This window comes from Sardina pilchardus, chromosome 4 (genome assembly GCF_963854185.1).
Source record: "Sardina pilchardus chromosome 4, fSarPil1.1, whole genome shotgun sequence".
NCBI classification, from domain to species: domain Eukaryota; kingdom Metazoa; phylum Chordata; class Actinopteri; order Clupeiformes; family Clupeidae; genus Sardina; species Sardina pilchardus.
The window spans coordinates 16,013,552-16,040,616 of record NC_084997.1 but is presented as its reverse complement, the minus strand read 5'-3'; the positions used below and the strand labels follow the sequence as shown (position 1 = coordinate 16,040,616).

At 40.9% G+C, this 27,065-nt stretch overlaps 3 protein-coding genes across 3 annotated transcripts; all 3 read left to right on the top strand.

Annotated features, from left to right (window-relative positions):
- The first annotated feature begins 3,917 nt into the window (after positions 1 to 3,917).
- On the top strand, positions 3,918 to 4,859 carry LOC134078412 (gamma-crystallin M3-like). Its single transcript, XM_062534349.1, has 3 exons — positions 3,918 to 3,959; positions 4,061 to 4,300; positions 4,446 to 4,859. Exons 1-3 carry the CDS (start codon positions 3,951 to 3,953, stop codon positions 4,722 to 4,724), a joined length of 528 nt encoding a protein of 175 aa, XP_062390333.1. The 5' UTR covers positions 3,918 to 3,950; the 3' UTR covers positions 4,725 to 4,859.
- Positions 4,860 to 14,052: 9,193 nt separating this feature from the next.
- Positions 14,053 to 15,014, top strand: LOC134078411 (gamma-crystallin M3-like). The gene is made up of 3 exons (XM_062534348.1): positions 14,053 to 14,087; positions 14,225 to 14,473; positions 14,675 to 15,014. The coding sequence occupies exons 1-3, from the start codon at positions 14,079 to 14,081 to the stop codon at positions 14,948 to 14,950; spliced, it is 534 nt and encodes a 177-aa protein (XP_062390332.1). The 5' UTR covers positions 14,053 to 14,078; the 3' UTR covers positions 14,951 to 15,014.
- A 3,798-nt stretch (positions 15,015 to 18,812) lies between these two features.
- On the top strand, positions 18,813 to 20,108 carry LOC134078415 (gamma-crystallin M3-like). The gene is made up of 3 exons (XM_062534351.1): positions 18,813 to 18,845; positions 19,286 to 19,525; positions 19,746 to 20,108. The coding sequence occupies exons 1-3, from the start codon at positions 18,837 to 18,839 to the stop codon at positions 20,016 to 20,018; spliced, it is 522 nt and encodes a 173-aa protein (XP_062390335.1). The 5' UTR covers positions 18,813 to 18,836; the 3' UTR covers positions 20,019 to 20,108.
- The last annotated feature ends 6,957 nt before the right edge of the window (positions 20,109 to 27,065 follow it).

Below are 27,065 nucleotides of genomic sequence, written 5' to 3'. Positions count from 1 at the left end.
ATGTGGTTTTTAATGTGGCATCTCTGTTGTCGCTAAAACAATCTCCATGCAATTTCTTTCCCCCAAGACAAGACTAACTGTTCTTTCCCACAGCTAATGTGTTGAAGTAAGGAACTATAAAGCAATCTTTGGCTGTGTTGTAGCAGAGGACAGAGGATATAGAACCTTGGGAGTCTATAACATTATAGAATGTTTGGAATCTTGACATAAATTTGGTCATCTACTGACATTTTACTGTCTGGAAAAAAAAACCGTTAAAACATTAGCTTTGTTGAAATATTAAATTACATATGTGAGCATCTCATATTTGCAGAGTGTGTGGTAGTGGGTTTAGCCTTTTTTATTGTCAAAAGAGGGTGAACATTTTGGAACAACTGATCCAAAAAAGTCAGTGTTTAGGCTGGGATTACAGTCTGCAGATGATCTACTGAGAGGAGAGTGTTACATATTGGTATCGGACTGCCAGTAAGTTCTAAGAGATGATTCAGCTAATGACATGGAGGACGTGACTTAAATCCATAACAGAATCGTTACTACTCAAGATATTTAGAAAAAGGTATATGAATTAAAAAAGTAGCTTTTTATGGTTTAAATACAGAGTTATGCACTGTTTAGTGCATATACAGTTATAAATACAATACATAACTGGTTGTGGCAGTTTTGTTTCTATTTTTCCCCCTCATTTTCAACCCATTTTGCAATTAGAGTCAAATAAGCAAATCGTTTTTAATACCATCTAGCACATCACTTTACTACTCTCACTATTATTATTATTAGCTTATTTTATTATATTATTTTGCTTACAGGTTGATGACGTGGTCTTGCAATACAACTCTGTGCCTCCAGTGGTGCCGTCTGCGCTAGATTCACATTAAGATATTCTGCATCTGGCTCATTGTCCACACATCATCCTGCCTTTTCTCCTGGATCATCCCTTCAACTAGCAAACCAAACCATTCTCCGCAGACAGACGCCCCTGCACTACATTCCACTGTCAGCTGTTAAAGCCATCTGATATGAAAAGATGAATGAAACGAAAGAAGAAATGTATAGCCATTTTAACTACTGTACATCCAGAAGAGATTGTGTCCAAGAGATCCGGATCCACAGTTGATCCACTGGATCAACTCTTGTTTTGTTTTTTTCTTTGCTATTTTTCTCTGTATAAGACATTGTGGTTTCTCTGGTAACTCTCAGTACTGTAGTTACACAAGTTAGTGTAATTGTATTATGTAACACCAGTGGAAAGTTAAATCTAGCCTCCCATTTTCCAGCTGTTTAACAGCTATGTTTTTTTTTTTTATAATCACAAATGACTTACTGTAGTAATAATAACAGAAAAAGCAGAATGTGAAGGAATAACCAATCTGACATCAAATGGTTGACATCGAACTCCTACAGTATGCTCTCCATTGCCCAAACAAAATATACAAAAATTAGCATGAAAACCAGCTAGCTTGGGACCCTATAGTCTTGCAATACAACTCTGTACCTGTAGTGGTGCTACACTGAATACTGTACAATGCCGATGTAATCTTAGTAAATGCATTTAAGACAACCTACCTCCAACTGTATCCTACAAATAGCCCCTTCAGTATCAACCTCATGTTTTCTTCCATAACATTAACATTATATTAATATTGTGCTTTGTTATATAAATTGTGTTCAATGTGTTTTTATATCTCAGGCTCTCTTTGTGCACTAGATCTTCTGGATAATATTATCATCTTCTTAATGGTTGCAATGGTTTGCCATACTCCAATGGCAGAGGCAGAGCCATTAAAGTGTAACTCCAGCAAAAATTTACTCTTTTTCTGCATGAAAACGCATCAAAGAAGCCATGGAGACAGGAGACAACTCAGGGTCTCTACACATAAAACAACGTGCCAAAAATGCTATCTAGCGAACCTGGAGTTTATTACAGAGGACTGTTACGAACACTTACCAACTGTCCAGATGCCAGCTCCTCTCAAAGGAAAGTCCATAGGTACGTTCTGCCAGAGCTCCACTTCAAGCCCACCAACTGCTGTTAACAACAAAATTATTTACTGGGTGAATGAAAGTGCATACTGATCATTGTATTTATTCTACTACAAACACCTTTAAGGTTACATTATGTTCGTGTATTGCATTAGACCTCTATTGTTTACTTATTCCTACATTTCAATAACAGTACTCTCATCAACCAAGTTTGCAATATGTTGCATTTACAACTAGGCCTACAACTACCTGTGCAGTCACCTTAGAGGCCTTCAGTATAATTCTCATCATTGCAAATGACCCCAACCCATAAACAGCTGTGCAGTGACAGAGAACTGATTTTTTCCATCTTCCTGATACATCTCTGCCGTTTACAAGATCCTTCTTAGTGTTAACAAGAAAAAAATCCATGCTGTCAATTCTGTCAATTTCGTTTTTTTTTCTTTTCGGTGTTATCTCCTGTCAGTACTGGGCTCTTATTCAAGAGAGTTAAGGGCTTAATTTCTCCCCAATGCAGGGGTGCCGCTAGGGGGAGTTAGGATGGGTCTAAGGGCCCAGTGCTGACAGGAGGCTCCCAGAGAGCCCCCCCAATAATACTATTAATATAACACAGCCATTGAGACTCAGTTTCTCCTCAAATGTTTACGGGGGAATGGCAAAATAGCTGTACAAAAACGGTCAAATACAGCATGGATTGCTTTCTTGGTAACACTAAGAACATGTCTTCCTTTGTTCAGGTGTCATTAATAACTAGCTGATGCATTATTGGTCTCTTTTAAGCATAATTACACATTTATTATGTCAATAATATTTTATTCTTACTAAAAAGATGATTTGTTCTTTGTAAATCCTAGGGAACTAATTGGCCTTGATTTAAGGTTATTGACATAAACTTCATAGCCTTCTAATACATTGACTTAATGTGTTACTACTCTGTCATGATAAATCACATATTCGCTTCTATACGTTGATCCATGTTATACTGTATACCAATAACCTTAGATCAGCGGTTTTCATTTTTCTGTCATTGGAGGTCGGGGAATTTTCAAGCACCGCCTGACCCCATCACCCCGGCAAAATGGCAGCATTAAAACACAATTTTCACACTTCAGTTCCATGATACATTTCCTGTCTAAACTCTTAAAAAAGGGTTCTTGGGGTGCCATATAGAACCATGCAGGCTTTAAAGAACCCTTAGGGGTTCCTTTGATGAATCCTTCAAAATGGCTTAAAGAACCACTTAAGGGTGCCATATTTGAAGCAGACATTTTGGCTCTCTATAGCACCTTTTCTCTAAGAGTGTAGGTCTGCTGGATTTGATGTTTTAATTCAAAGGTCTGTTTATGACTCATATGTTTGTGTTTCTATTTTGTTTTGAATCTATGATTTTCCTTAGCAAAAAAGAAAGGCATTATTAAAGATACAGTAGGCACAATAAAATAAATGTCTTCCTGTTCATCACTATCAAGTCTACTGTCCACTAGTGAGGCCCACCCCACACTTTGAGAACCACCGTCTTAGAGGATTAGTGAGGATTTACCAAAACTAAATTACCTATTGAATAAGAAATTGTCCCATAAAGACCTAAGAAATATACAATGATACTTAATGCAGACCCTGTCAAGCACTAATACATACAGCTATTGTTAATGTATGAATGGCTAACGTGTGTTCCCTAAACCAAAGTGTTACTAATTTCTTTCATTTTCTCAAATTCTCTATTTGTTTGTATATTTTCACTAAGCATCACAATACTATTTACTGAATGACATGGCAATACATGCATGTGCCTCTCACTCTTGTTGTGGGCTCAAATTGAAATTTTGCTTTTGCTGTGATTTTTGCTTGTTCATCAGGTTTCGGGACATTTGCATGACAAAACCTGCTGGGAACCATATGCGGTATAAAAGCCTCCTGCAAACCTGGACTTGGCAAGTTGGATTGATACACAGGTCCATAGCTCTTCAATCATGGGAAAGGTACAGTATGTCCCCTACAAGATCCATTTGGATAAACAAGAAACATTTTATTTTGGCTTTTAGCTGTATTGCAACTGACAATTTTGTATTTTGCTCCACAGATCATCTTTTACGAGGAGAGGAACTTCCAGGGGCGCTCCTATGAGTGCATGAGCGACTGCCCTGACATGTCCTCCTACCTCAGCCGCTGCCAGTCTTGCAGGGTGGAGAGTGGTTGCTTCATGGTTTACGACCGTTCCAACTTCATGGGTAACCAGTTCTTCATGAGGAGGGGCGAGTACTCTGACTATACTCGCATGGGCATGACTGATTCCATCCGTTCCTGTAGAATGGTCCCCATGGTAATTCATGTTTGATATAAATGCTTGCTATACTGTAGCTTATTTCATCATAGCTATCGATCTCTTCCAACACCTAGATATACAGTACTCAGACATTTATTCTTTAGGGAATTCTGAATATAACGGGTACTTCTTTTAATTACAGCACAGAGGACAGTTCAGAATGAAGATCTACGAGAGGGAGAACTTCGGTGGTCAGAGTATGGAGCTGATGGACGACTGTGATTCCATCATGGACCGTTACCGTATGTCCGACTGCCAGTCCTGCAATGTTATGGATGGCCACTGGCTCATGTATGAGCAGCCCCACTTCAGAGGCAGAATGATGTACATGAGGCCTGGCGAGTACAGAAGCTTCAGGGAGATGGGAATGAGCAACATGAGGTTCATGAGCATGAAGCGCATCACTGACATGTGTATGTAGATTGTCATTCTGTAAGACAAACTCACCTCTTGATTCACTGACAAACCATTTAATTGCATTATAAATGATTGTCTTTGGATTTTTCATATAAAAGTAAAATTCTCAAATAAAGAATTTATTCATTTGTAATAACAACATGCCTGGTTTAATGGGTACAAATGGGTAGTTTGGTGTATTGTTCTACATTCAATACAGCAAATAACTGTCAAAACATTTCGCACTCATTTCAACATTGTTTTTGTCCCACTTCTCTTTCCTCTACCCCATTATCTCTATAGTACATTCTGGTCCCTGCTGCAAGAGAGTGGAGAATAGCAATACTCTAACACAATAACCCAACAACCCAAGAGGCCACAAACTGCTGTCAGTTTTGTGCTGTCAGCATTACTAATGTCAGTCTTTACAATTTCTCCCCAATGCACAAAGAGATCCGCTCCCAGAAACACATGCACATTTGTGTTAGAGGCATTCCAAAATCACGACACACATAAACAAAGAATGTGTTCAATGCAGGGTTTTTCAGAGTGGGTGCCGGGACACATGCTTTAGGGTGCTGTAGAATAGTCCAAGGCTGGATCATTTACTGACATATTTTTAGAATAAATAAATAAAGAAAGAAAGAAATGAGCCATAATATCAATTTCAAAATACAGTTGTGATAGAGGTAAAGATGTTATATGCACTTTTCCCTCACAGGATCAAAAAAGGATATATACTTACTTACTTAGTTGAAGGTCTATTCCTGATATTTCTGTTCATATTCTGTTCATTATTTTTTCAAAGGTTCTATTAAATGAGTAGAATTAAAGAGAGTGGTTAATTTTGAATAAAACAAATGAGATAAACCTTACATTCTCATAGTAATGCTTATAATAAAAGCAGTTATGGCCTATCCAACATGTCACAAGGTTAAATAAAATGGCATGGAAGTTCAAATAATGTACAAAGGAGGTTGGGTGCCATGAATGGTGAGAGATATGTTTAGGGGTGCCATGAGCTAGAAAGGTTTGGGAACCACTGGTCTAATATTATTTTTAAAAGAATAAAAATGTAAAAATTCCACACTTTTTCCAACTCAAGTTTTGTGACTGTGTGGAATATTTGGCTAACTACAGTACATTTGACACATACATTTCACAATACGAAAAAACACAGTGCTGTATACTACACCACAAAATAGCTTCAGTTCTTGCATAAGACTTGCTCCTTGACTCACAGAGTGAATTCACCGGTCATATAAGCCGCATTGTGTATAGGCCGCAGGACAGTGTTTTATGCAAGTTAATAGAGACAAAACCATATTAACACCATATTAACTGCCCCCCTGTATTAACCTCATGGCTGAAGAAATTTTGCAAAATCAATGTATAAGCCGCGGCTAATAGTCGGAAATTACGGTATACAAAATTCAAGCAGAAAACAGGCCAACCAAATTACATTTGTGTACAATCATCTAGTAGTGCTTTCGTGGAGAATAGCAGAGCTACGCAAACATGTCCGCAAACATGTCCGCACATGTATCTGCACCCAATAGTGCACCCAATAGTGTACGGCATCTGCACACACTATAGACTACAGCCAGTCAGCACTTGCTAATGTATCTACTGTAACTTCCATTAAAGTCAATAAAATCAAGCTCTGATTCACACATGGGTGAACATTTTATAAATTGTGTTAGAAAACAAAACACTGTAGGTGCAGTGGTCTGGAAAAACAAATATTTTCCCATAAACTCTCCTTGTTCCATACTTTTCCAGACATGGAAATCAAATTCCATACTTTTCTATACTGCGTAAGAACCCTGATTGATCTCATCTGATCTCATCTGCTGAGGTTCTGCCAGCGACAGCGACAGCGCACTGACTTTTGCTTGGATGCAGTTGGACTACGTAGACGTCGACTTTTCCGGTTTTGTTTGTTTTTATTATTAGGGCCCGAGCACCGAGGTGCGGCCACTGAAAGTGGCTGCACCGTAGGTGCAAGGCCCTATTGTTTTTGTACAGATTATTATTAGGGCCCGAGCACCGAGGTGCGGCCACTGAAAGTGGCTGCACCGTAGGTGCAAGGCCCTATTGTTTTTGCTCAGATTATTATTATTATTATTCTTATTATAGTATTTTCCTCTTACCGGACATGTTTTGCCCTTTTTCACCAACTTGGCATGCTCTAAAACTATTGAAATTTGGCAGCTACCTGTGGAATTGATGCCTCTACTGAGAGACAGACCTCTGGCCTAGGGTGTGGCTCAGGGACTCTATAGCGCCACCTAGCGCGCCGTCTATTGTGGTTGACACATACATTCACGGAAATGAACCAAATTTGGTGGACATGTGTGTTGTATAAATCTGAACAAGTTTTACATTGAAACTATATAGTGAATCTTATAAGAATTTGAGTTATGATTATGATTATGATTTTTGCACATCACGTATTTTGAAACACTTCTCCTAGACGGTTTATCGAAATCATGTCATATGAGCACTAAAATGATCTTGAGGGGTTGCCCGAGAGGAATTGCGACCAGATTTTTGAATTTCAAAAGTATATCGAAATGGCGAAGGTTTGAATTATGGCGTTTTATTAAGAAACAGGAAGTTGGTGTTATAGGCAGAAAAAAGGTTATGAATTGGATGTAATTTGGCAGCTACATGTGGAATTGCTTTTGCTAGTCAGAGACAGAGCTCTGGCCTAAGGTGTGGCTTTGAGACTCTATAGCGCCACCTAGCAGCACGTTATCTGTTGTGGTTGACACAAACATTCACGAAAATGAACCAAATTTGGTGGACTTGTGTGTTATTGCTATGGCTAGTCAGAGACAGAGCTTTGGTCTAGGGTGTGGCGTAGGGACTCTATAGCGCCACCTAGTGCGTTGTCTGTTGTGGTTGACACATACATTCACGAAAATGAACCAAATTTGGTGGGCTTGTGTGTTATTGCTATGGCTAGTCAGAGACAGAGCTTTGGCCTAGGGTGTGGTGTAGGGACTCTATAGCGCCACCTAGTGGGTTGTCTGTTGTGGTTGACACATACATTCAGGAAAATTGACCAAATTTGGTGGGCATGTGTGTTGCTCATGCACATGCCCACCAACAGGCACATGTTGCTTTGTTAGATTCCGAAATTTCACAGGTCTCCGCACCGCAGGTGCTCGGGCCCGCCATCGCCGCTTGCGGCTATATTTATTATTATTCTCTCTTCGTCTTAGCCCGTTTGGCCGTTTCACCAACTTGGCATGCTCCAAAACTCTTGTAATTTGGCAGGCATATGTAGAATTGCATTTGATACTGAGAGACAGAGCCCTGGCCTAGGGTGTGGCTCAGGGGGTCTATAGCGCCACCTACCGCGCTGTCTGTTGTGGTTGACATGTGCATGCACGAAAATGAACCAAATTTGGTAGGCAGATGTGTTGTATAAATCAGAACAACTTTTACATTTACACTACATAGTGAATCTTAAACAAATTTGAGTTATGATTATGATTATGATTTTTGCACATCATGTATTTTGAAACACTTCTCCTAGACGGTTTATCGAAATCATGTCATATGAGCAGTAAAAGGATCTTGAGGGGTTACCCGAGAGGAATTGCGAACAGATTTTTGAATTTTCGAAGCATATCGAAATGGCGAAGGTTTGAATTATGGCGTCTTATTACGAAACAGGAAGTTGGTGTTATAAGCAGAAAAAAGGTTATAAATTGGATGTAATTTGGCAGCTACATGTGGAATTGCTTCTGCTAGTCAGGGACAGAGCTCTGGCCTAAGGTGTGGCTTCGGGACTCTATAGCGCCACCTAGTAGCACGTTATGTGTTGTGGTTGACACAAACATTCACGAAAATGAACCAAATTTGGTGGACTTATGTGTTTTTGCTATCGCTAGTCAGAGACAGAGCTCTGGCCTAAGGTGTGGCTTAGGGACTCTATAGCGCCACCTAGTAGCACGTTATCTGTTGTGGTTGACACAAACATTCACGAAAATGAACCAAATTTGGTGGACTTATGTGTTATTGCTATCGCTAGTCAGAGACAGAGCTCTGGCCTAGGGTGTGGCTTAGGGACTCTATAGCGCCACCTAGTAGCACGTTATCTGTTGTGGTTGACACAAACATTCACGAAAATGAACCAAATTTGGTGGACTTATGTGTTATTGCTATCGCTAGTCAGAGACAGAGCTTTGGCCTAGGGTGTGGCTTAGGGACTCTATAGCGCCACCTAGTGCATTGTCTGTTGTGGTTGAAACATACATTCACAAAAATGAACCAAATTTGGTGGGCACATGTGTTATTGCCATCGCTATTCAGATACAGAGCTCTGTCTGAGGGTGTTGCTTAGGGACTCTATAGCGCCACCTAGCGCATTGTCTGTTGTGGTTGACACGTACATTCATGAAAATTAACCAAATTTGATGGGCTTGTGTGTTATTCCTATTGCTAGTCAGAGACAGAGCTCTGGCCTAGGGTGTGGCTTAGGAACTCTATAGCGCCACCTAGAGCATTGTTTGTTGTGGTTGACACAAACATTCACAAAAATGAACCAATTTTGGTGGCCTTGTGTGTTATTGCTGCCGCTAGTCAAAGACAGAGCTCTGGCCTTGGGTGTGGCTTAGGGACTCTATAGCGCCACCTAGCGCATTGTCTGTTGTGGTTGACACGTACATTCACGAAATTTAACCAAATTTGGTGGGCATGTGTTTTGCTATAAATATTCGGAGACAGAGCTCTGGCCGAGGGTGTGGCTTAGGGACTCTATAGCGCCACCTAGTGTGTTACCTGTTGTGGTTGACATACATTCACGAAAATGAATCAAATTTGGTGAGCTTGTGTGTTATTACTGCTGCAAGTCAGAAACAGAGCTCTGGCCTAGGGTGTGGCTTAGGGACTCTATAGCGCCACCTAGCGCATTGTCTGTTGTGGTTGATACATTCACAAAGATGAGCCACATTAGGTTGGCATGTGTGTTATTGCTACTGCTAGTCAGGGATAGAGCTCTGGCCTAGGGTGTGGCTTAAGGACTCTATAGCGCCACCTAGCACTTTGTCTATTATGATTGACACATACATTCTCGACAATTAGGTACTCTTGTGTGTTATTGCTGCCACTAGTCAGAGACAGAGCTCTGGCCTTGGGTGTGGCTTAGGGACTCTATAGCACCACCTAGCTTGTTGTCTGCTGTGGTTGACACATACATTGATGAAAATTAACCAAATTTGGTGGGCATGTGTGTTGCTCATGCACATGCAAACCAACAAGTATGTGTTGCTTTGTTAGATGCCGGAATGTCACCGGTCCGCACCGCAGGTGCTCGGGCCCGCCATCGCCGCTTGCGGCTATATTTTATTTTATTTTTGTTTGTTTTGTCTGTCTGTCTTGTAGGCATGTCATGGTGTCACGGGTATGCTGGCGATTTCGCCGCTCCGTCTGGCTTCTTTTATCTTGTGCCAACTTTGCCTTTTGGGATTTATTGAGTGTTTTTGTTAATCTACTGTATGTTATTCTATTATTTGTTAATTTTTGTTTGATGTCTGTCTTTGTATGTCTTTGTGTCACGCGTACGATGGTGATTACGCCGCTCCGTTCGGCATTATTTGTTTTGTGTAGGGACTTGTTCTTTTTTAAATTCGTTTGTTTGTCTTGGTGTCACGGGCACGCAGGCGAATACGCCGCTCCGTCTAACCTCTGTTGTCTTATGTATGTTTCTTGTTTGTCTGATCGTTTGTTTTACAGCACTTTGGTCAACTGTTGTTGTTTTTTAAAGTGCTATTCAAATAAATTGACATCGACATTCACATTGATTGTTATAATTATTGACAAATGCGAATGTTCAGAAGGCTACTTCCGATCTAAGGCTAGGCCTACTTACCGCATATGGACATATAGCCATATAGGTACATTTATAAGAAGCTAATTGATGTTTGAAAACTTTGGGAGTATGAATACTGTTCAAGAGGCAGACTTTAAACCCCAGACATGCTACAAGCAGGAACATGTAAATATCATAGCTAAAGGTGAGGTCAAAAGTACTCGATTTCAAGCCCATAATATTTTCTGTCACAATCAGGAGTCATCTCCCTACGACCGCTAGCTGTCCATTTCCCCGACCCCAAACCTGCCCCTGCTGTCCAGACTCCAAAAATGGGAAAGAGTGGGAGGGGGTGATATATATCCAAGGGGGCAGCGAACGTTCTGAGAGTGTAGACAGTATAGACAGTAAAAGACAGACAGGTGTAGACAGTATGGAGGCCGCCATGCTAAACAGGAGACTTGACACAGAGGCATGGTTTACTGCCCAGAGCCGTTTATTGGGCGCTACAGATGTCTATCAAATGCGTCTCTTCGCAGCTCATAGGCTAGCCAATTGTATCAATTAGCCTGGCAAATGTAGAGCATTTTAATACTTCAAAATAACATTTGATAAATTAACCTTACATTTTCAGTGTGATAGATGTGTAGATTTGAACAGAAGCTGGTCTGGTTCTTAAAGTGTAACTCCACCCACTTCACATTTCTGAAAAAGGCTTTCAAAATGGCCGGGACGTTCTGAAATTTGGAAGGGAGTGCAGCACTGCTAGCCTACAAATCTAGACGCACCCTAGTGGCCAAAAATATTTTTGCCTAGCGGGATGGTCTAGGGTCGCGTTGAGGCCAAGCCTGCGCTAGGCTCCAGGCCAGCCTAGCCAATCAGAACGCTCTATCTGTGTACGGAGTCCTTGAGCCCGCCTTAGCTCACCTTCGGCTTCCGATATTAGGCGCGTTCAAGTTCAAGTTCAACTCCAAATGACCTCTTGCAGCAACGAGAGCTGCCGGTGACAGCAGGGGAGGGGATACAAACGCTGCTATGAAGTTGAACACTCTCTACTTCCCGTAGTCTAGACTTGACCATGTGACGAAACATGAGGCACGGACACGCATGGACCCTTGTGGATATGAAGAGGCATCTAGCCAATTAGGGCAAAGACCTGACGTCATGAAGGCAGGGTCTAGGCTCCGCAGCGCTCTGCAGTACCTAGAGGGCTGCTGCGCCGCTGCTCAGCAGCCGCCTTGCCACGCCTTGCTCCCGCGATAAGTTGAGGCCATGTGATACCGACTGCCAAGTCGAAAACACACCCATCTAGACCATCGTGGACAGATCTTTAACCACGTGCATCTTGTGCTGCGCAGTTTTTGTGCTGCGTATTGACGCCAGGGGGCTGGACCATGCGTCCTCGTTCGACGAGTTGGGTGTGAGACCGTGTTGCACAACCATAGAGAAAAACAAAAGATGGATGAGGCTAACGAAGCACGCTCGTTTGAATCAGCTTGGGGAGAGTTAGAATTGGGCTTTTCTTTGAAGTTTGAGCAGAAAGAAGCACTCAAGTCATTCGTTTTAAAGAAGGATGTATTTGCCGTTTTGCCGACCGGCTACGATTGGTCACAAATGCTGGCCTATTACGTGCAGAGGCAGTTTGAAAGACAACTGTTCATCCCACCCTCAGGCTTCAGCTCCGTGAATGGTCCGACCCCAGACTATACATTTCTGTATAGTTTGGCTTGCCAATCAACCATGGTGATTTTGTGTCAATCTGGGAATGAGTGCTGCAGACATGGCTGATCACAGGCAGGCTAATCAGGGCAGCAGGTGTTGGGGCGTTGGGACGAAGCCATTGTTGTCTATGATTTCATATATATTCATATAATCTAATATTTATATAATTCATGTTCATGTTTTGCACCGGGGCCCCCTAGAGGCCGGAGCCGGAGCAGCAGCCCCTTTGCCCAATATCGAAACGCTATTACTAGACCACCCACAAACTGCAATATGCCAGCGGACCACCAGATTTAACTCCAATGGGCCGACAGTGATCCACTGTCCGTTTGTTATCTGGGTTGGTACTGTCATGCCCGGCTTTGCCGTGCTGTGGTGCGGCCAGCCCCTTTGTCTGTGTGTCTTATGGCTGCTGTCTGTCTGTCTGTCCCAGACCCACAGGTGGAACTGTTACCTGGCCGTGCAGCTTGATTGATGGCTACCAGGCCTGTTAATTAAAAGAGGCCTTCCTGTCTGCTTGCACGTTCTCTCTCTTGTCCCGGTCGTCCGTCTGCGCGGCTGGCTAGCCACGCTCCGCACATACACTTTTGCTTACGTTACACTCCGTTGTGTTCATCTACTGATGAACACTACACATTTGGTTAACCACTACACTTACTGATACTCCTTTATTTATGTAATAAACATTCATTGTTAAATATAGCAATCAGGCTCCAGCCGTGGCGCGACTGGCTGGGGCACCTGCACCACACGCCGGCGACCCGGGTTCGATTCCCGCCCCGTGGTCCTCTCCGGATCCCACCCCAATGATCTCTCCCACTCACTTCCTGTCTCTCTCTACTATCCTATCATTAAAGGCATAAAAGCCCAAAAAATATATATAAAAAAAAAAAATATATATATATAGCAATCAGTGTGGTCTCCCTTCATGTCGCTACCACTGTACGAGCCCAGTGGTCTTGACAATACTAAGTACTGTATGTTCCAGTATGATATTCTATCTACCTTGTATTTCCATTTATTTCCATTAGGCTTTAGAATAGAATAACACACAAACTTAGTAAAAACTAAAATAAAAGGGCAGCAATCAGATCCACTGTTAGACTTCAATTCAGATTAGAAGTCCATCTGAGGCCCAAAGCCAAAACAAGTAAAAGCCATATTTGCATTTTCATCTAGTTCCTGTAAATTCCAAATGTAGGACAAGTGATTTTAAACTATTTTTATATTCAGAAAGCAGCCAATGGAAGAGCTTTTGGATAATTCTACTACAATCTACTGTTTCATAATACAATAAAAGTGGATGGCCTGCACAGTTCAACAGTCTTCGAGGAAAATTCCCATTATGTTACTGTAACTGTATTATTAGATATCAAACTATTTTTAAAAAAAAAACAATAATCGTAATAATAATAATAATAATAATAATAATAATAATAACAACAATAATAATGATGATAGTAAAATAATAATAAATCAGTTGATCAATGATACCACTGGAGAAAATACATAATACATAAAAAGGTCACTCTCAGTATTGCAGCGATGCGTGCGTCCCCCTCTGCCAACGCCACAACACTCCCCCACCAACACTCCCCCACTAGGACCACACAAGAAGAATCTGGCATTGCCCCAGGTGCATACAATTGTGAATAATAACCACTTACAGTGCGATTGAACAAACATTAAAGGCCACTATATAGCTTTGCTGAGTGTGGGGTTTACACAATGGGTATGTAGATCATGAAGCTATCAAGATCAGTATAAAAGACACCGTGATAATGAGTTGATATAGTACTACCATTGCTCTTGTGGAAGGCAACCATCGTCATCATGGGCAGGGTAAGTCAAATAAAATGATTTTGACTGTTTAAATGCACTACAAATATCAATGGACTCAGTCCCTTTGCTTCACCAAATTAATTTACAATATTGAAAAGAATGAATTCTACTGTAAAGACATTGTCTTTTCCATTCAGATCATCTTCTACGAGGACAAGAACTTCCAGGGTCGCTCCTATGAGACCAGCAGCGACTGTGCTGAGCTGACCTCCTACCTCAGCCGCTGCAACTCCTGCAGGGTGGAGAGCGGCTGCTTCATGGTGTATGAGCGCCCCAACTACATGGGTCACCAGATGCTGGCTAGGAGAGGAGACTATCCTGACAACCAGCGACTCATGGGCATGAGCATGAGTGACTGCATCAGATCCTGCCGCATGATCCCCATGGTACGTTGTTTATTCCTCGTTATGTAAAATAATCCATCCATTACTGTATGTACACAATCCCATCAATACCGACAACCCAAGAGCCTCTTCTACCTAATCCCTACCGGTCTTTTTTGCCACTAAAACGGTTATTTCAGGTTTGAAACAGTGCAATTTAAACTCCTTCCCTCTTGGCCTGGCTTTGTTTTCTTCCTACAACAGCACAGAGGAAGCTTCCGCATGAGGATTTTCGAGAGGGAGAACTTTGGTGGACAGATGCACGAGCTGATGGATGACTGTGACTCCATCCAGGAGCGTTTCCGCATGTCTGACTGCCAATCCTGCAATGTGATGGATGGCCACTGGTTGATGTACGAGCAGCCCAACTACAGGGGCAGGATGATGTATTTGAGGCCTGGAGAGTACAGGAGCTTCAGGGACATGGGAATGGGTCCTATGAGGATTGGGTCTATTAGACGCATCATGGAGTCCTGTTAAAAGTATTTACCATTATGTGTACCTCAACAAAGCTGAATTAAACAAACTGTTTTGTCAAACAACACGCCTTCATTGTTTTAATTTTTAAATTGAGGAGTATTATTTCATTGCAACTGAAAAGGTTGAGGAAAATTACACATTTTATAGTTCCCTCTGCTATATTATGAAAAACAGTAATCAGTTCTGTCAAAATGTACAAAATAGAGTATAACAATTGAACTGTATGATATAGTCTATAATGAGCAATTTTTAAAGCTTAATATTATTGTTTACTTATGTTTTACATGCCCTATGATGGTCAGACTGAGATCAGGCTGAGTCTGAGAGAATTGCTAGCAATGCAAACTGTTTTGATTTCAGATATGTTTTAGTAGACAACACACAGTAAATATTACTTAATCCCAGAGAAATCCAAAAAGAGAGAAACATTGTTTCACATTTCAGGTAAGAGGCTTCTGATGCAGAAATCAAGGTGTTTTGTTTTGGTACGTTTTTAGGGAAATTATGCAATATTGCAACGTTGGGCCTATTGGTAGCAAAATTCCTGTATTTGCTTGATCAAGATCTTGCAGGTAATCGTCACACTTTTTCATTCCTATTTTGAAGTGCAAAGAAAATGGCTTTAATGTTTGTTCTGCTGGTGGTTCTGACAATTACCTTCAACTACCAGACAATTTGACAACAAGACAACACTACAATGGAAAACAAATTGGAATAAAGTTGATTTGGGACAAAGATCAAAGGCTTCATATATCACTCATTAAACATTACACCTCACCTGCGCTATGCGTATACCAGGGTTAGCTCCATCAGAGCAGTCTTTAAAAAATCTCTTGAAGACATAACTCTTCCAGGAATACACTTACTACACTTTCTCCTCTTCCCTCCTCCCACTCCACTTTCCTCTCTTGTCTTCTACATCTCCTCTTCTACCACTCCTCCTCCTCTACAGTAGGTAGGCACTCCTATCCTCTAGCACTAGAATTGGCAGATACAGCGACAACTCCCAGCTATATTCACCTATGCACTATAGTTAAATGTTATTCTAATGCCCTGCAGTTTAAAAGTTTAAATCTTAAAATACTTAAATGTTAATAGCTTACATGTTATTCTATTGATAGCTATGTAGCTTAAATCTGAAAAAATGCCTAAATGGCAATAACCCAAATGTTATTCCATTGCTGTAAGTCGCTTTGGGCAAATGCATCCGACAAATGAATAGCCTACATGTAAATGTTAAGGTGTAATGAAAGTTCATGCAATGGATCCCAACAGACTCCATGCAATGTTGCACTGTGTTAAAAAAAAAAAAAAAGTTTAGAGTGGCTGCTTCATGGTCTACGAACGCCATAACTATATGGGTCATGCTGTATTTCTGTCTATGTTCTATGTATAAAGCTAACGGAATTTTGGGCAAAACTGTGTACTTAAAGGTGTGCATTTAATATATTTTAATGAAAGCCTTGTGGAGACTGTATAATGCTGAAATATGACCAACTTAAAAGTATGTCACGTGTGTATAAAAATGTAGTCCGAACAGGGTCCAGAAAATGTACAAACTTAGTTATATAAAAAATACTTTTATTTGTCTCCTCTCAAAAAATGTGCACAAATTATACAATATTTTTTTTAAAATTACTTTAGCGCAGAGAGAAACACTCTCAGTGGTTCTCTTCCTTTGGCTCTCCCCCTCTAAGGAGCTTCCTGTCCTCTTGAAACCTGCAAGAATTGCAGTTAGCTCCTCCCCCGACCAATGTCAGGGGTGCCCATTAAATACTCAACTGCTGGACTCTGAATGAGCCCTGCCAATCAAATGGCTAAACACTATGGTACGATCTGGGGGTGCCAAAACCTCACATCGTCACATTTCCTCCCCATTCTGAACTGAAGACAAGGGCAGACAATACACCCACTTATCCTATCAGAAACCTGAAATGAGACTATTAACTAAATCAACTCATTATGAATTATCTACACTAGAGAAAATGCCCCCCCCCCCCTTCAAATGCTTAAATGCATACATTATTTATGCCATTTCTAATGGCATTACTTTGCAAAAGCACAAGGGAACATGAAACTACAATCACTGGCAATTAAACATACTGTAGCACCTCATCATTGCCCAAATTGAAAGACATCCATATGACAGAAGACAAATGCCCCACACAAAACAGTACCACTGGCACATTATTTTGAAACCAGTCACTATTATTAGATAGTCCATCACCACAAACAGTTTTTAACTGGGGAGCTGCAGGAGATTCTTTTAACTGAGCAGGCCTCTACTTCTGGGCCTTCATTTTCAGTCTTCCTCCCATGCCACCTTTTAGACTTTGTTCACTCCCCCAGTGCAATACCGGTCTCGGTTGAAGCTGACACACGAAAGGGCTCGTCACCAATCAGAGGCTGATCCTCAATCATCTCAGGCCTCAGAGCATTTGCACAGGGACCAATGTAGCCGCACACACCAAACGTTCATCTCCGTAGGCCCTTAAGAGGTCCTATTTCAGCTGCTTGTAGGTGCTGGTCATTCCACACCTCAGTTGTAGCAGGCTGAATAACTGGATCCACATCACACCCTAAGTCCCAGGGCTGATGGGAAAACTCAAGTTGTCACATGGTGACCAAGCTATTTGCAGTGCCCATACTGATCCCCGGCCTTTGGGGAGGTGAACCAGCCATGATCCTCTTCCAGACAGTAGAGGCAAAAGGACGGGTCTGTACTGTAGAGATGACAGTCACGTAGCTCTACACCCATCTCCTCCAGCAAAAAATGCTCAAACCGCCAGGCCACCTGCCAGAGGGTTGAAGCTGGCAGCAGGGTAATCCACCTGGGCCATGACAAAGGAAACGTCTTCCCAACAAATGAAGCGCATCTATCTGGTGGTCATTATAACCCAGCCACAGGTGGTCTGCTGCATTCTCTCGATCAGGACAGTGTTCCATGACGTACAAGGAAATCAAAACTTTTTCTTTGCAGTGCACCATAATACTCATGTTTCCTGAGATGTGGGTCCCCTCGACACAACTAGAGGGATAATCCCACAACCGCCCTCAAATGTGAAAACATAGTCCAAGCAGGGTCCAGAAAATGAAATCATCAGAAAACTTAGCTATATATATATATAAAAAGAAGCAAAAAAGCCGAATAATACTACTACTACTACTAATAATAATAATCATGATAATAGTAATAATAATAATAAAAGCGGTTAGGTCCGAAATTCCCAGTGGCTGACATATTGTTTTAGGGCACTCCTACCTTAGAGTATCTGCAGTGTACGTGGGAGTTTACAGGAGATTTCCAGTCTTGGATGCACCTCATTTTACACAACACTAAAGGAATAGAACAATAAAAGGGAAAAAAAATAGCTTCAATAATTGCATTTAATGTTACAGCCTTATGACGTTAACAGTAATATCAACACATTGGCTGTTAAATTTAGTCTGCAGTCTGAGTTCCTAGACCTAGACCTAATAACAATGGCATGAATATGTGTTATTATACTGTATCTGTAAATCCTTCCAAAACCCACAAAACCTAGTTCCAAGGCAGAGTGCCAAAATTAATCATCTGGGTTTGTCCATCATGATTCACATGGGACACCTAAATCGGCCCTCATATTCAAATCGCTCTTTGTGAGGGGAATATTCTACAGAGCACGGCCAGACAATATAGAAATAAGCCATTAGTTCTGAATGCAAGTCCAAATAATAACCCTTTGGTGTCTGCTTTGAAAAACAGACCTGGTAAAATACGAATAGGCTGATGACTCAGGGCTTTCAAACAAAGACACAGCAGATGGCCAGGGAGGAGGTTCAGTATAAAAATGGCGATAGGGCAATGTCATAGCAAACCAGCTGTGAGATACCATCATCAATCACCATGGGCAAGGTAAAGTGCCAAAAAATCTAATCTTGGGGTTGAACGATCTCCTCCTTGATATACATAAACTGCATTGTGCTCCTTTGGAACCAAATGTTCCAAAAGGTGCCAAATGTTCAATGTGTGAACAAGGCTGATTTGATTAATCCAAAATAAATCTATAAAATAACTGAAAGATAGATAAGAATATGTTGGCATATGGAACAATAGTTCCATAGTAGGGGACTAGTTTATTTATGTTAAGACAACATTGTTTAACCTTGTAACCTTGCTTACTAAAGATGTACTGTAGTGGTGTGCGGCAACAGTGAAACTGTCCCAACAGTGAAATCCTTTCCCAGTCCCAGTAACATTTAACACCACTAAATTCAAGTAGGGTACATCTTGCTCATTTGGCATAGTCTTCCCAGAGAGGTTTGATCACCTGAGATGCTGTCTTTTTCTTGCAGATCACCCTGTACGAGGAGAGGGGCTTCCAGGGTCGCTCTTATGAGTGCATGAGCGACTGTTCTGACTTTTCCTCCTACATCAGTCGTTGCCAGTCCTGCAGGGTGGAGAGTGGCTGTTTCATGGTCTATGAGCGTTCCAGCTACATGGGCAACCAGTTCTTCATGAGGAGGGGCGAGTACTCCGACTTCATGCGTATGGGACTGGGTGACTCCATCCGCTCCTGCCGTATGATCCCTATGGTAATTTATTTTTATGATATAAAATTCATACAACAATGTTTACTGCATACATTTGACGTGGTGACTCTGAATTCCATAAATACCTACAATACCAGAACATCTTCTACTTTATCCCCACATGAACTGGTCATCTTGCAACTAAATGGTTATTTTAGTTTTGAGAAACAGTGAAATTTTAACTCCTTTCCTAACGGCCTGACTTTGTTTTTTCCTACAACAGCACAGAGGAACCTTCAGAATGAGGATCTACGAGAGGGAGAACTTCAGCGGTCAGATGATGGAGCTGATGGACGACTGTGAATCTATCCAGGAGCGTTTCCGCATGTCCGACTGCCAGTCCTGCAACGTGATGGATGGCCACTGGCTCATGTATGAGCAGCCCCACTTCAGAGGCAGAATGATTTATGTGATGCCTGGCGATCACAGGAGCTTCAGGGACATGGGCACAACCATGAAAATCAGCTCTATGAGACGCATCATGGAGTCTTGTTAATTGAAGGATGGGGGACCTCGATCTGTTGTATGGTTATGGAAGTAATCATTTAATTCCCATGTATATTATATTAAAATAATTGGACCTACATTTTCAACTTCCTCTTGATCTTTTATCTAGAAACCAGCAATAATTCTGATAATTTCATCTCACTGAAGCAAGTGCAATTAAATCAAAAGGCAGCTAAAAAGTTGATAGCTACAGTATGACAGAATAAATATCTGTCATTTTGAAAATAAGATTTAGAGAAGTTCACTGGAGATAATTTAGTCACCAATACAACAAACATAGTAGTAGGGGTGTCACAATTCTCCAAATCCTAGTTTAAATGTTATTTTTGATCTAAGTCACAATTCAATTAGATTTTTTTTGATGACTTACTTTTTAGTCTTAGGCTATTTGCGGTAATATTTTTGGGAACTTTTATTTTGAAACCACTTTTTCTATTTTGAAACCATTCCAAACACAAGCTACTAAACAGAACAGACAAAAAAATTGTGAAATGGTATAACACTGACTTATAATTGGATTGTCATAGCACACTCCAAGGTTAGTGTTCACAGAATAATAAAGTAAGTTTTAAGTCGTAAAGTATTTTTGGACTATTAAACACTAACAAAGCTGAGTAGTCTAAATGAACGAACCTCAAAATATTCCCACAACCGTGATCTCAGAGAAGCAGGAGGGGCTTCAAGTTCGGTTGACGCATTTAAGTGGCTGTAGCTTAAAGATTAAAGAGATTATGCTGATATGCCATACTTCTTCATGCGTTGGTGCTTTTTCCCCTCTCTTGCCGTGCATGCTAGATGTGATATTGGGGTGTGGCTGCATTTTCGATTCAACATATGATTTTGTAGTTCGAGATTGTGATGTCATTTCAATCTGTTTTAGCAATTGTATAAATTAATAATGTAATGACATATAACTGACATGGGGCACTAATCTAAATGTTGTGCAAATTGGAAAGTCATTTTGGAAGGATTTTTATGCTCCAATATACTCCACAAATAATAATAAAAAAAAAACAGGAAAAAAACAAATTCAATCCATTTTAAGATGAGTCTGAAACATAACATGAAATAACAATACATTTGGAAAACTTCAAAAGGCCTGACAACTTTCCGGTTGCACTGTAACAGGCGGAGGTCTGCGCTCTCTGAGTACTTTTCCAGTTTACCAATACTTTGTGATTGTTTGCAATTAGAGAATGTTAGGGAGCATTTCACTGAGCTGAAGGATTGAGGATATTGAGGATTAGCTACAGGGCTAGCTACAGGGCTTCCTTCATCAGTGTTTGAATACCTCTAGAAGGATCAACAGTGGTGTCTGGTGTCTCAGACACACCCTCCTCCACACAATAGGTTCTCTAACAGTTGATTGGTCATTCCACTTTGTTGCTGTGGCCATGTACAGCATGATCCAATCAGCAACATAACCAGATAAACCCTTGATGAAGGCAAACACTAATACGAACAGATTACAGTTTTTTTCAATCGCTAACAAGCGTTTGTCCATTCAGTTGACACATTTTCAAAACTCTAAACACAGTTAGCACAACATCTTTTGTGGCCATACCATTCACACATTTCATGTTGTTTTCACACAGTATGCAGTCAGTGAATACATTTTCACAATGCTTACATTTTCTTAACAGACAAACTATACCTCCCAACAAAATAATGGATCGTTTTTGTATTATTTTCGAATGTTAACACACAACATACCACAATAGTAAATACAATATTCCAAACCTTAGATACAGTATAAAAACCTCTGCTTCTGCAATGTTATCAATTCAAAAGCAATATATCTCAGCTGATAATAAACAAACAATCGAAATAATTGACACAAAGATGATTTATGTTGGGTAAACTGGGCCAACCACAGCTGATTCCAGTCTATTACATTGACACTTACACAGTAAAAAGAGGAGGTGATGTTTTTGGAAGCAGAAACAGAAAAAGACAAATACTGTAATGTCTGGACGAGGAAGAGTAAGAGTAAGGGGCCCAGGGAGAAGAGCAGGCCCAGTGAAAGATGCAGTGAGAGGTGCAGGAGCACTGAGAGGAGCAGGTGCAGAGATTAGACACAGTAATATTGTGCTTTGTTTTTGTTCACCCCCTTTTTATTTGGGCTTTTTGCTGTTGTTTTTTGTTCAGAATGCTCTTGTGTTTCATGGATATTTTGTTCACTGCAATGCTGTAAAACTTTTTCGGTTCTATCATAGTCTACTGTAAACAGCATTTACGTATACTGCACCTCCTGTAGGCCTAGTGAACAGTAAAAAAAAAAAAAAAAAAAAAGATTTGCTTTTTACTGGAATGCATTTGAATGTAAACATTACATCTGGACATACAGTTCCCAACCAAGAAATGTAGTGTAAAAATGCTGGATTGCATATTTTGCATGCAAATACCTGTAAAACTGAAACATAAAAGTCTATGCAGTTTTTGTAATGTCAACAGTAGCCAGCATTTTGAAACCTAGTGTACTCTGACTGACTGCATGTATCTTGTGAAGTGTAAACAAGCTTCATTCTTTGACAAAATAACTTCATTTTGAGTCAGGTTTCCAGTGTTTTGGTAAAGTTAGTGTGTGCAGAGAAATGACGAGTTAGTGTATATGTAACAAAATGTGGTGTAACAACATGGGATGTGCTTTTGAGAGGAAAATTATCCATTTGGCCAATTGTGTTTTGTAGGTGAGAGTCTGTGTTTAGAGTTTTGAAAATGTGTCAAATGAATGGACAAACGCTTGTTAGCGATTGAAAAAAACTGTAATGCTCTAACAAACCAAGGTCAAGTGGGTCAAGTACCCATGGAAATCCAGATTGAGTCCTATAATTTCCCTACCCCACCCCATCCCCCACTTGCATCCTGTCAGTTTCTTCACTGTCACATTGAAGGTAAAAAAGTTCAAAAGCATACTTAAGAGTCATTGCATGAGAAAACCAGGCAGAGGTCGGAAGATGGGGGTTGGCCAAATCGGCTCATACTTTGTATATGTGATAAGTATGTGGAACTATGAACAGCCATATAGTTAAAACCCTCCAGCTTTGTTTTGTTATGGAGTTCTGGGACCCCTCTTAGAGACCCTAAAAAATCCAAGAATTCATGGCTGAAAATGACTGAAATTGCAATGGCTACACTGATTATCCTGATAAAGATATTAACATAAGCTTTATATTTCCATAGAGCCTATAGCATAGTTTTAAAGACCAAAAGGTGCACTGGGGGGTTATCTACACCACTGAAAGCAGAATTTTCATCCCTCTAAATTTTGGTCATTTTTAAGAGGCATTATCTCGTATTCGCAGTGGCTTTGGTGGATGGTTTTACTGTTGCTGGAGAGAGGAACATCTACTGATTCAAAAACAATTGTCGTCTAATTGGGCCACACATAATGTGTGCCGTGCCAGGAGGGCCTTTCGGGTTTCGGGTTTGCTACCAACACTGGTGAAAAGCACTGAAGATTCATTTAGCCGTGATCACATGACTTGGCCGTTTTGAACCACATTTCAAAACAGTGTTTCGAAACACTTCGAAAGTTCGACATGTCAGTTTGGAGTGTCACATCTGCATCAGAATAAAAAGAAAGCTTTTGGGAAAAAGGAAAGGGACAGACCGGCAGAGGGCAAAAACGACTCTCTACTGACCATTCACTACTCAACTCATTCAAATGTCACTCAGCAACTGTAGGATGACGACATCAAATGACCTACAAAAGAATGGCTAATGGCAGCTGGGGTGAAATGCACAGCGATAATGGTTTAAAACAGGCTCCTAGGAGCATGGCTCAAGTTGTGTTAAGCTAGGGAAAAAAGATATTTAAGGTATAATGTTCGATGTGAAAAAAGATGGCAATTGCAAAGCATGATAATCACACATACAGTGGGTACGGGTTGAGAATGCACCTTCTCCCGCGGGACTCCCGAAGAGATCCCGCATGCCGTCAAGCCGATTTTTTTCGAGGCTAAGGCAATGTACCCAAACAACCACCAGGTGGCAGAAAGTTTCATCCCGCATTTCAAAATGATGAAGACCGCATATCCGTCAATAGTCGACTCCTTAATCTCATTTAATCATTACAATGAAGGTGATGACTGGCGAAATTATTCAAACGACGTTTCAATGAACCATTGTTGAAATGAATGAAAATGGTTATAGAAAATCGCCTACAGCCTAACGCCGACACAGCTGATTCTTTGATTGATTCTAAGCTGTTTTGATGTAGGGGATGGGTAAACTGGCGCGCTACAAACATGTTACCAATCAAATGTAATATTAGTAGGACTAGCCTACTTAGACACTTTAGTCATAGGCAACGTTGCCATGTTAATTTGGGCTAGAAGTGCTTGCTTGTGGTGGCGCTCCTGTCCGCTGCTTCTCCCGAATTGTGTGGCAAATTTGTCAGCAATCAGCTTAAATGTCAAATCATATTTATTTCTCTTTGTCGCCATGGTATTGGGGGAAACGCGGAGAAACGAGACGGTCAGTCCTCGTATTTTTTCTTCGTGTTTCGTTATAAGAAATATATAGGTAATAGTTAGTCTTCTTCCGTATTGAACAGATAGGCTACGGGACGCTCTTTGTTCCATATTTTAAGGAACTACCCAATGCACACACACTACAATGAAAAACACACAAAGAAATCGCTAAACATATAGCCTACAACCAAATGACACTTTAATGCAGCGTTTCTCAAACTATGGGCCGCGAAACGTGGAGACTGCTGCTGGTCCGCGAGACATGGAGTGAAATTAGGTCCGGTGATCTGATAATTTGCTGCGCAATTGACCAAGCAACCGCGGACCGACAGAAAAAGAAAGCAAACGTTGCTGCTATCGGGAGGAAATGCTTGCTAATTTGATGTGTTTAAACATAGAGCCATACAATTAGGTGTGTCTGTTATTATGATAATTTTCGAGCATAACTGCTTGTCCATAGCTCAGTGACAGGTGTTAATAGCCTTGCCATAAGCACTGCTGTGGAATGCAGGTGCTTCTTTTATTATGCGGTTAGAGCATAAGCGCTTACTCACATAGACTATAACTCAGGGACAGGTGCAAAACCACCAACTGGGATGGATCGAAGGGCAAGCAAGCACTGTCACACAACGTGAAGGCCTTTGTGTTGTCAACACTAAACAGAAAGTTTCCTACGATGGGGAGAAGTGGCCGCAAGGACTGCATCGATAAGATCAACGAATGCCTTCGCAAGCCCCGAAACCCCGGTGATACATTTTCTTTCCTTTAATTCAATAAAAAAATGTTTATCTGAAGAACTTTTCCGAGGTTGTCTTGTCTACCAAATCCTAAACTTAAATAGCGTAAACATTTTATCTTATGAAAAAACTCTTAGGGGGAACAGTTAGGCAGCCCTTCCTCCATATCGTAGTAGGCCTATAGGCAATTTATTAGAGGGGTCAAAAAAACTCATAAAGTAGGCTAGCCTGCTACTTTTTCCAGACTATGTGTCACTTTAGTGATTGGCTCTTTCAAATGCAAATGAGGTGGATGGGCTTTTGAATGGGCCTGCTGCAGGTGAGAGGACAAATCCTAAGAATTTGTTGTTTTTACAAAGTGCCATTATCATTGGCATATTCTCTTAAAACAATACATAAGTTTAGAGCGAACGTTTCAACTATGTTTGCCATGGTAGACAAAAACACTCAAATAAAACAATAGCCTAAAAAATAACTGTAGTGCGTAATGGACACGGCTCTATATCCTAAATAATTTTCGAGGTTCGCCATTTGGTAAAAAGCCAGGTATATATATATATATATATATAGAGAGAGAGAGAGAGAGAGAGAGAGAGAAAGAGAGAGAGAGAGAGATTCATGCATTCTGCATTACCGTGACCCTATACCTTGGATGTTTTTTTTTCTCATTGGAATACAGCAGGACAGGATGCCTTTTATCTATCAAACGCAAAAGCTGAGATTGTTGGAAGGACTAGGCTACTCAACAAACTTGTTTTTCGTTTCTGGGAGATCTCGTTATCGTTTTGGATTGTCGGATTTTATACTTATTGTATATATATTTGCTATATTAAGTCCAGTAGCCTAATAATTAGGCTATGTGCCACGTCCGATTTCGCAAGTGGTGTAGTAGGCCTAGGCTACATTTAAAAATCGACAGCCGTATGTGAGATCCATTTCATGAAGAGCAATTGTCTTGTGCGATCATGCCCCCTCCCCCACACTCGTCCAACCAGTTCACTACATTATAGCCTATATGTGGCACTGAGGACGACTGCCTCTCCCTCTTCTCTCTCGACAGACACCTGAGCCCGACTCGTCAATGTAAAAATATGCGTGAGTGTGCGCTGAACCACGAATTCACATAGGCTATTAACTTTTCTTTTCAGCAGACATCGCAAACATAAAAAAAATCGCAAAACAGAAAATCTTTCATTTTTTAATAAAACGACAACTTTTGTCTTGATGAGTTCCGGAGGGGTTCTTCGAGTGGGTTTCGAACCCCGGTCGCTGGCGTACCTTGCACATGCTCCAACCAGTTGCGCCACAGCTCAATTGTTAACATCGTTATACTTTATTCGCGCCATGGACTTGAAACGCCGATCAAAAGTTCTGACATGTTAAACTGACGTTAGTTATTAATTCACCACATGATAAAATGCTGTCATATAGCTTGACGCCCAGCAGCCTATGGTAGGCTAGTCTATGGAATGCTAGCTGGAAGTGGTTGACTTTTAGCCTCAGAGCCACCCAAAGTGTCTACGCCAAAGCCATCGATATATCAAAGTTGCGACACTACCATTGACTCCCGTGTACAAAAAATGGCGGCACATCCGGTATGTTATGGTCGTTCAGTAGTTCCTTTCGATGGGAGAATGAATGAATATCTCAGGTGTTATAATAAGACTTTTCTACATGACTTATGGTCGTGTGCATAATAATGCATTTTCAGTGAGTAATATATGTATGTGGAAATGCAGTTTATAGTAATTTTCATTGAGCATTTACCGTAAATATCAATGTGATCGCTGCTGTCAATCCTGTAGTAAACAAGGGACCAAAGGA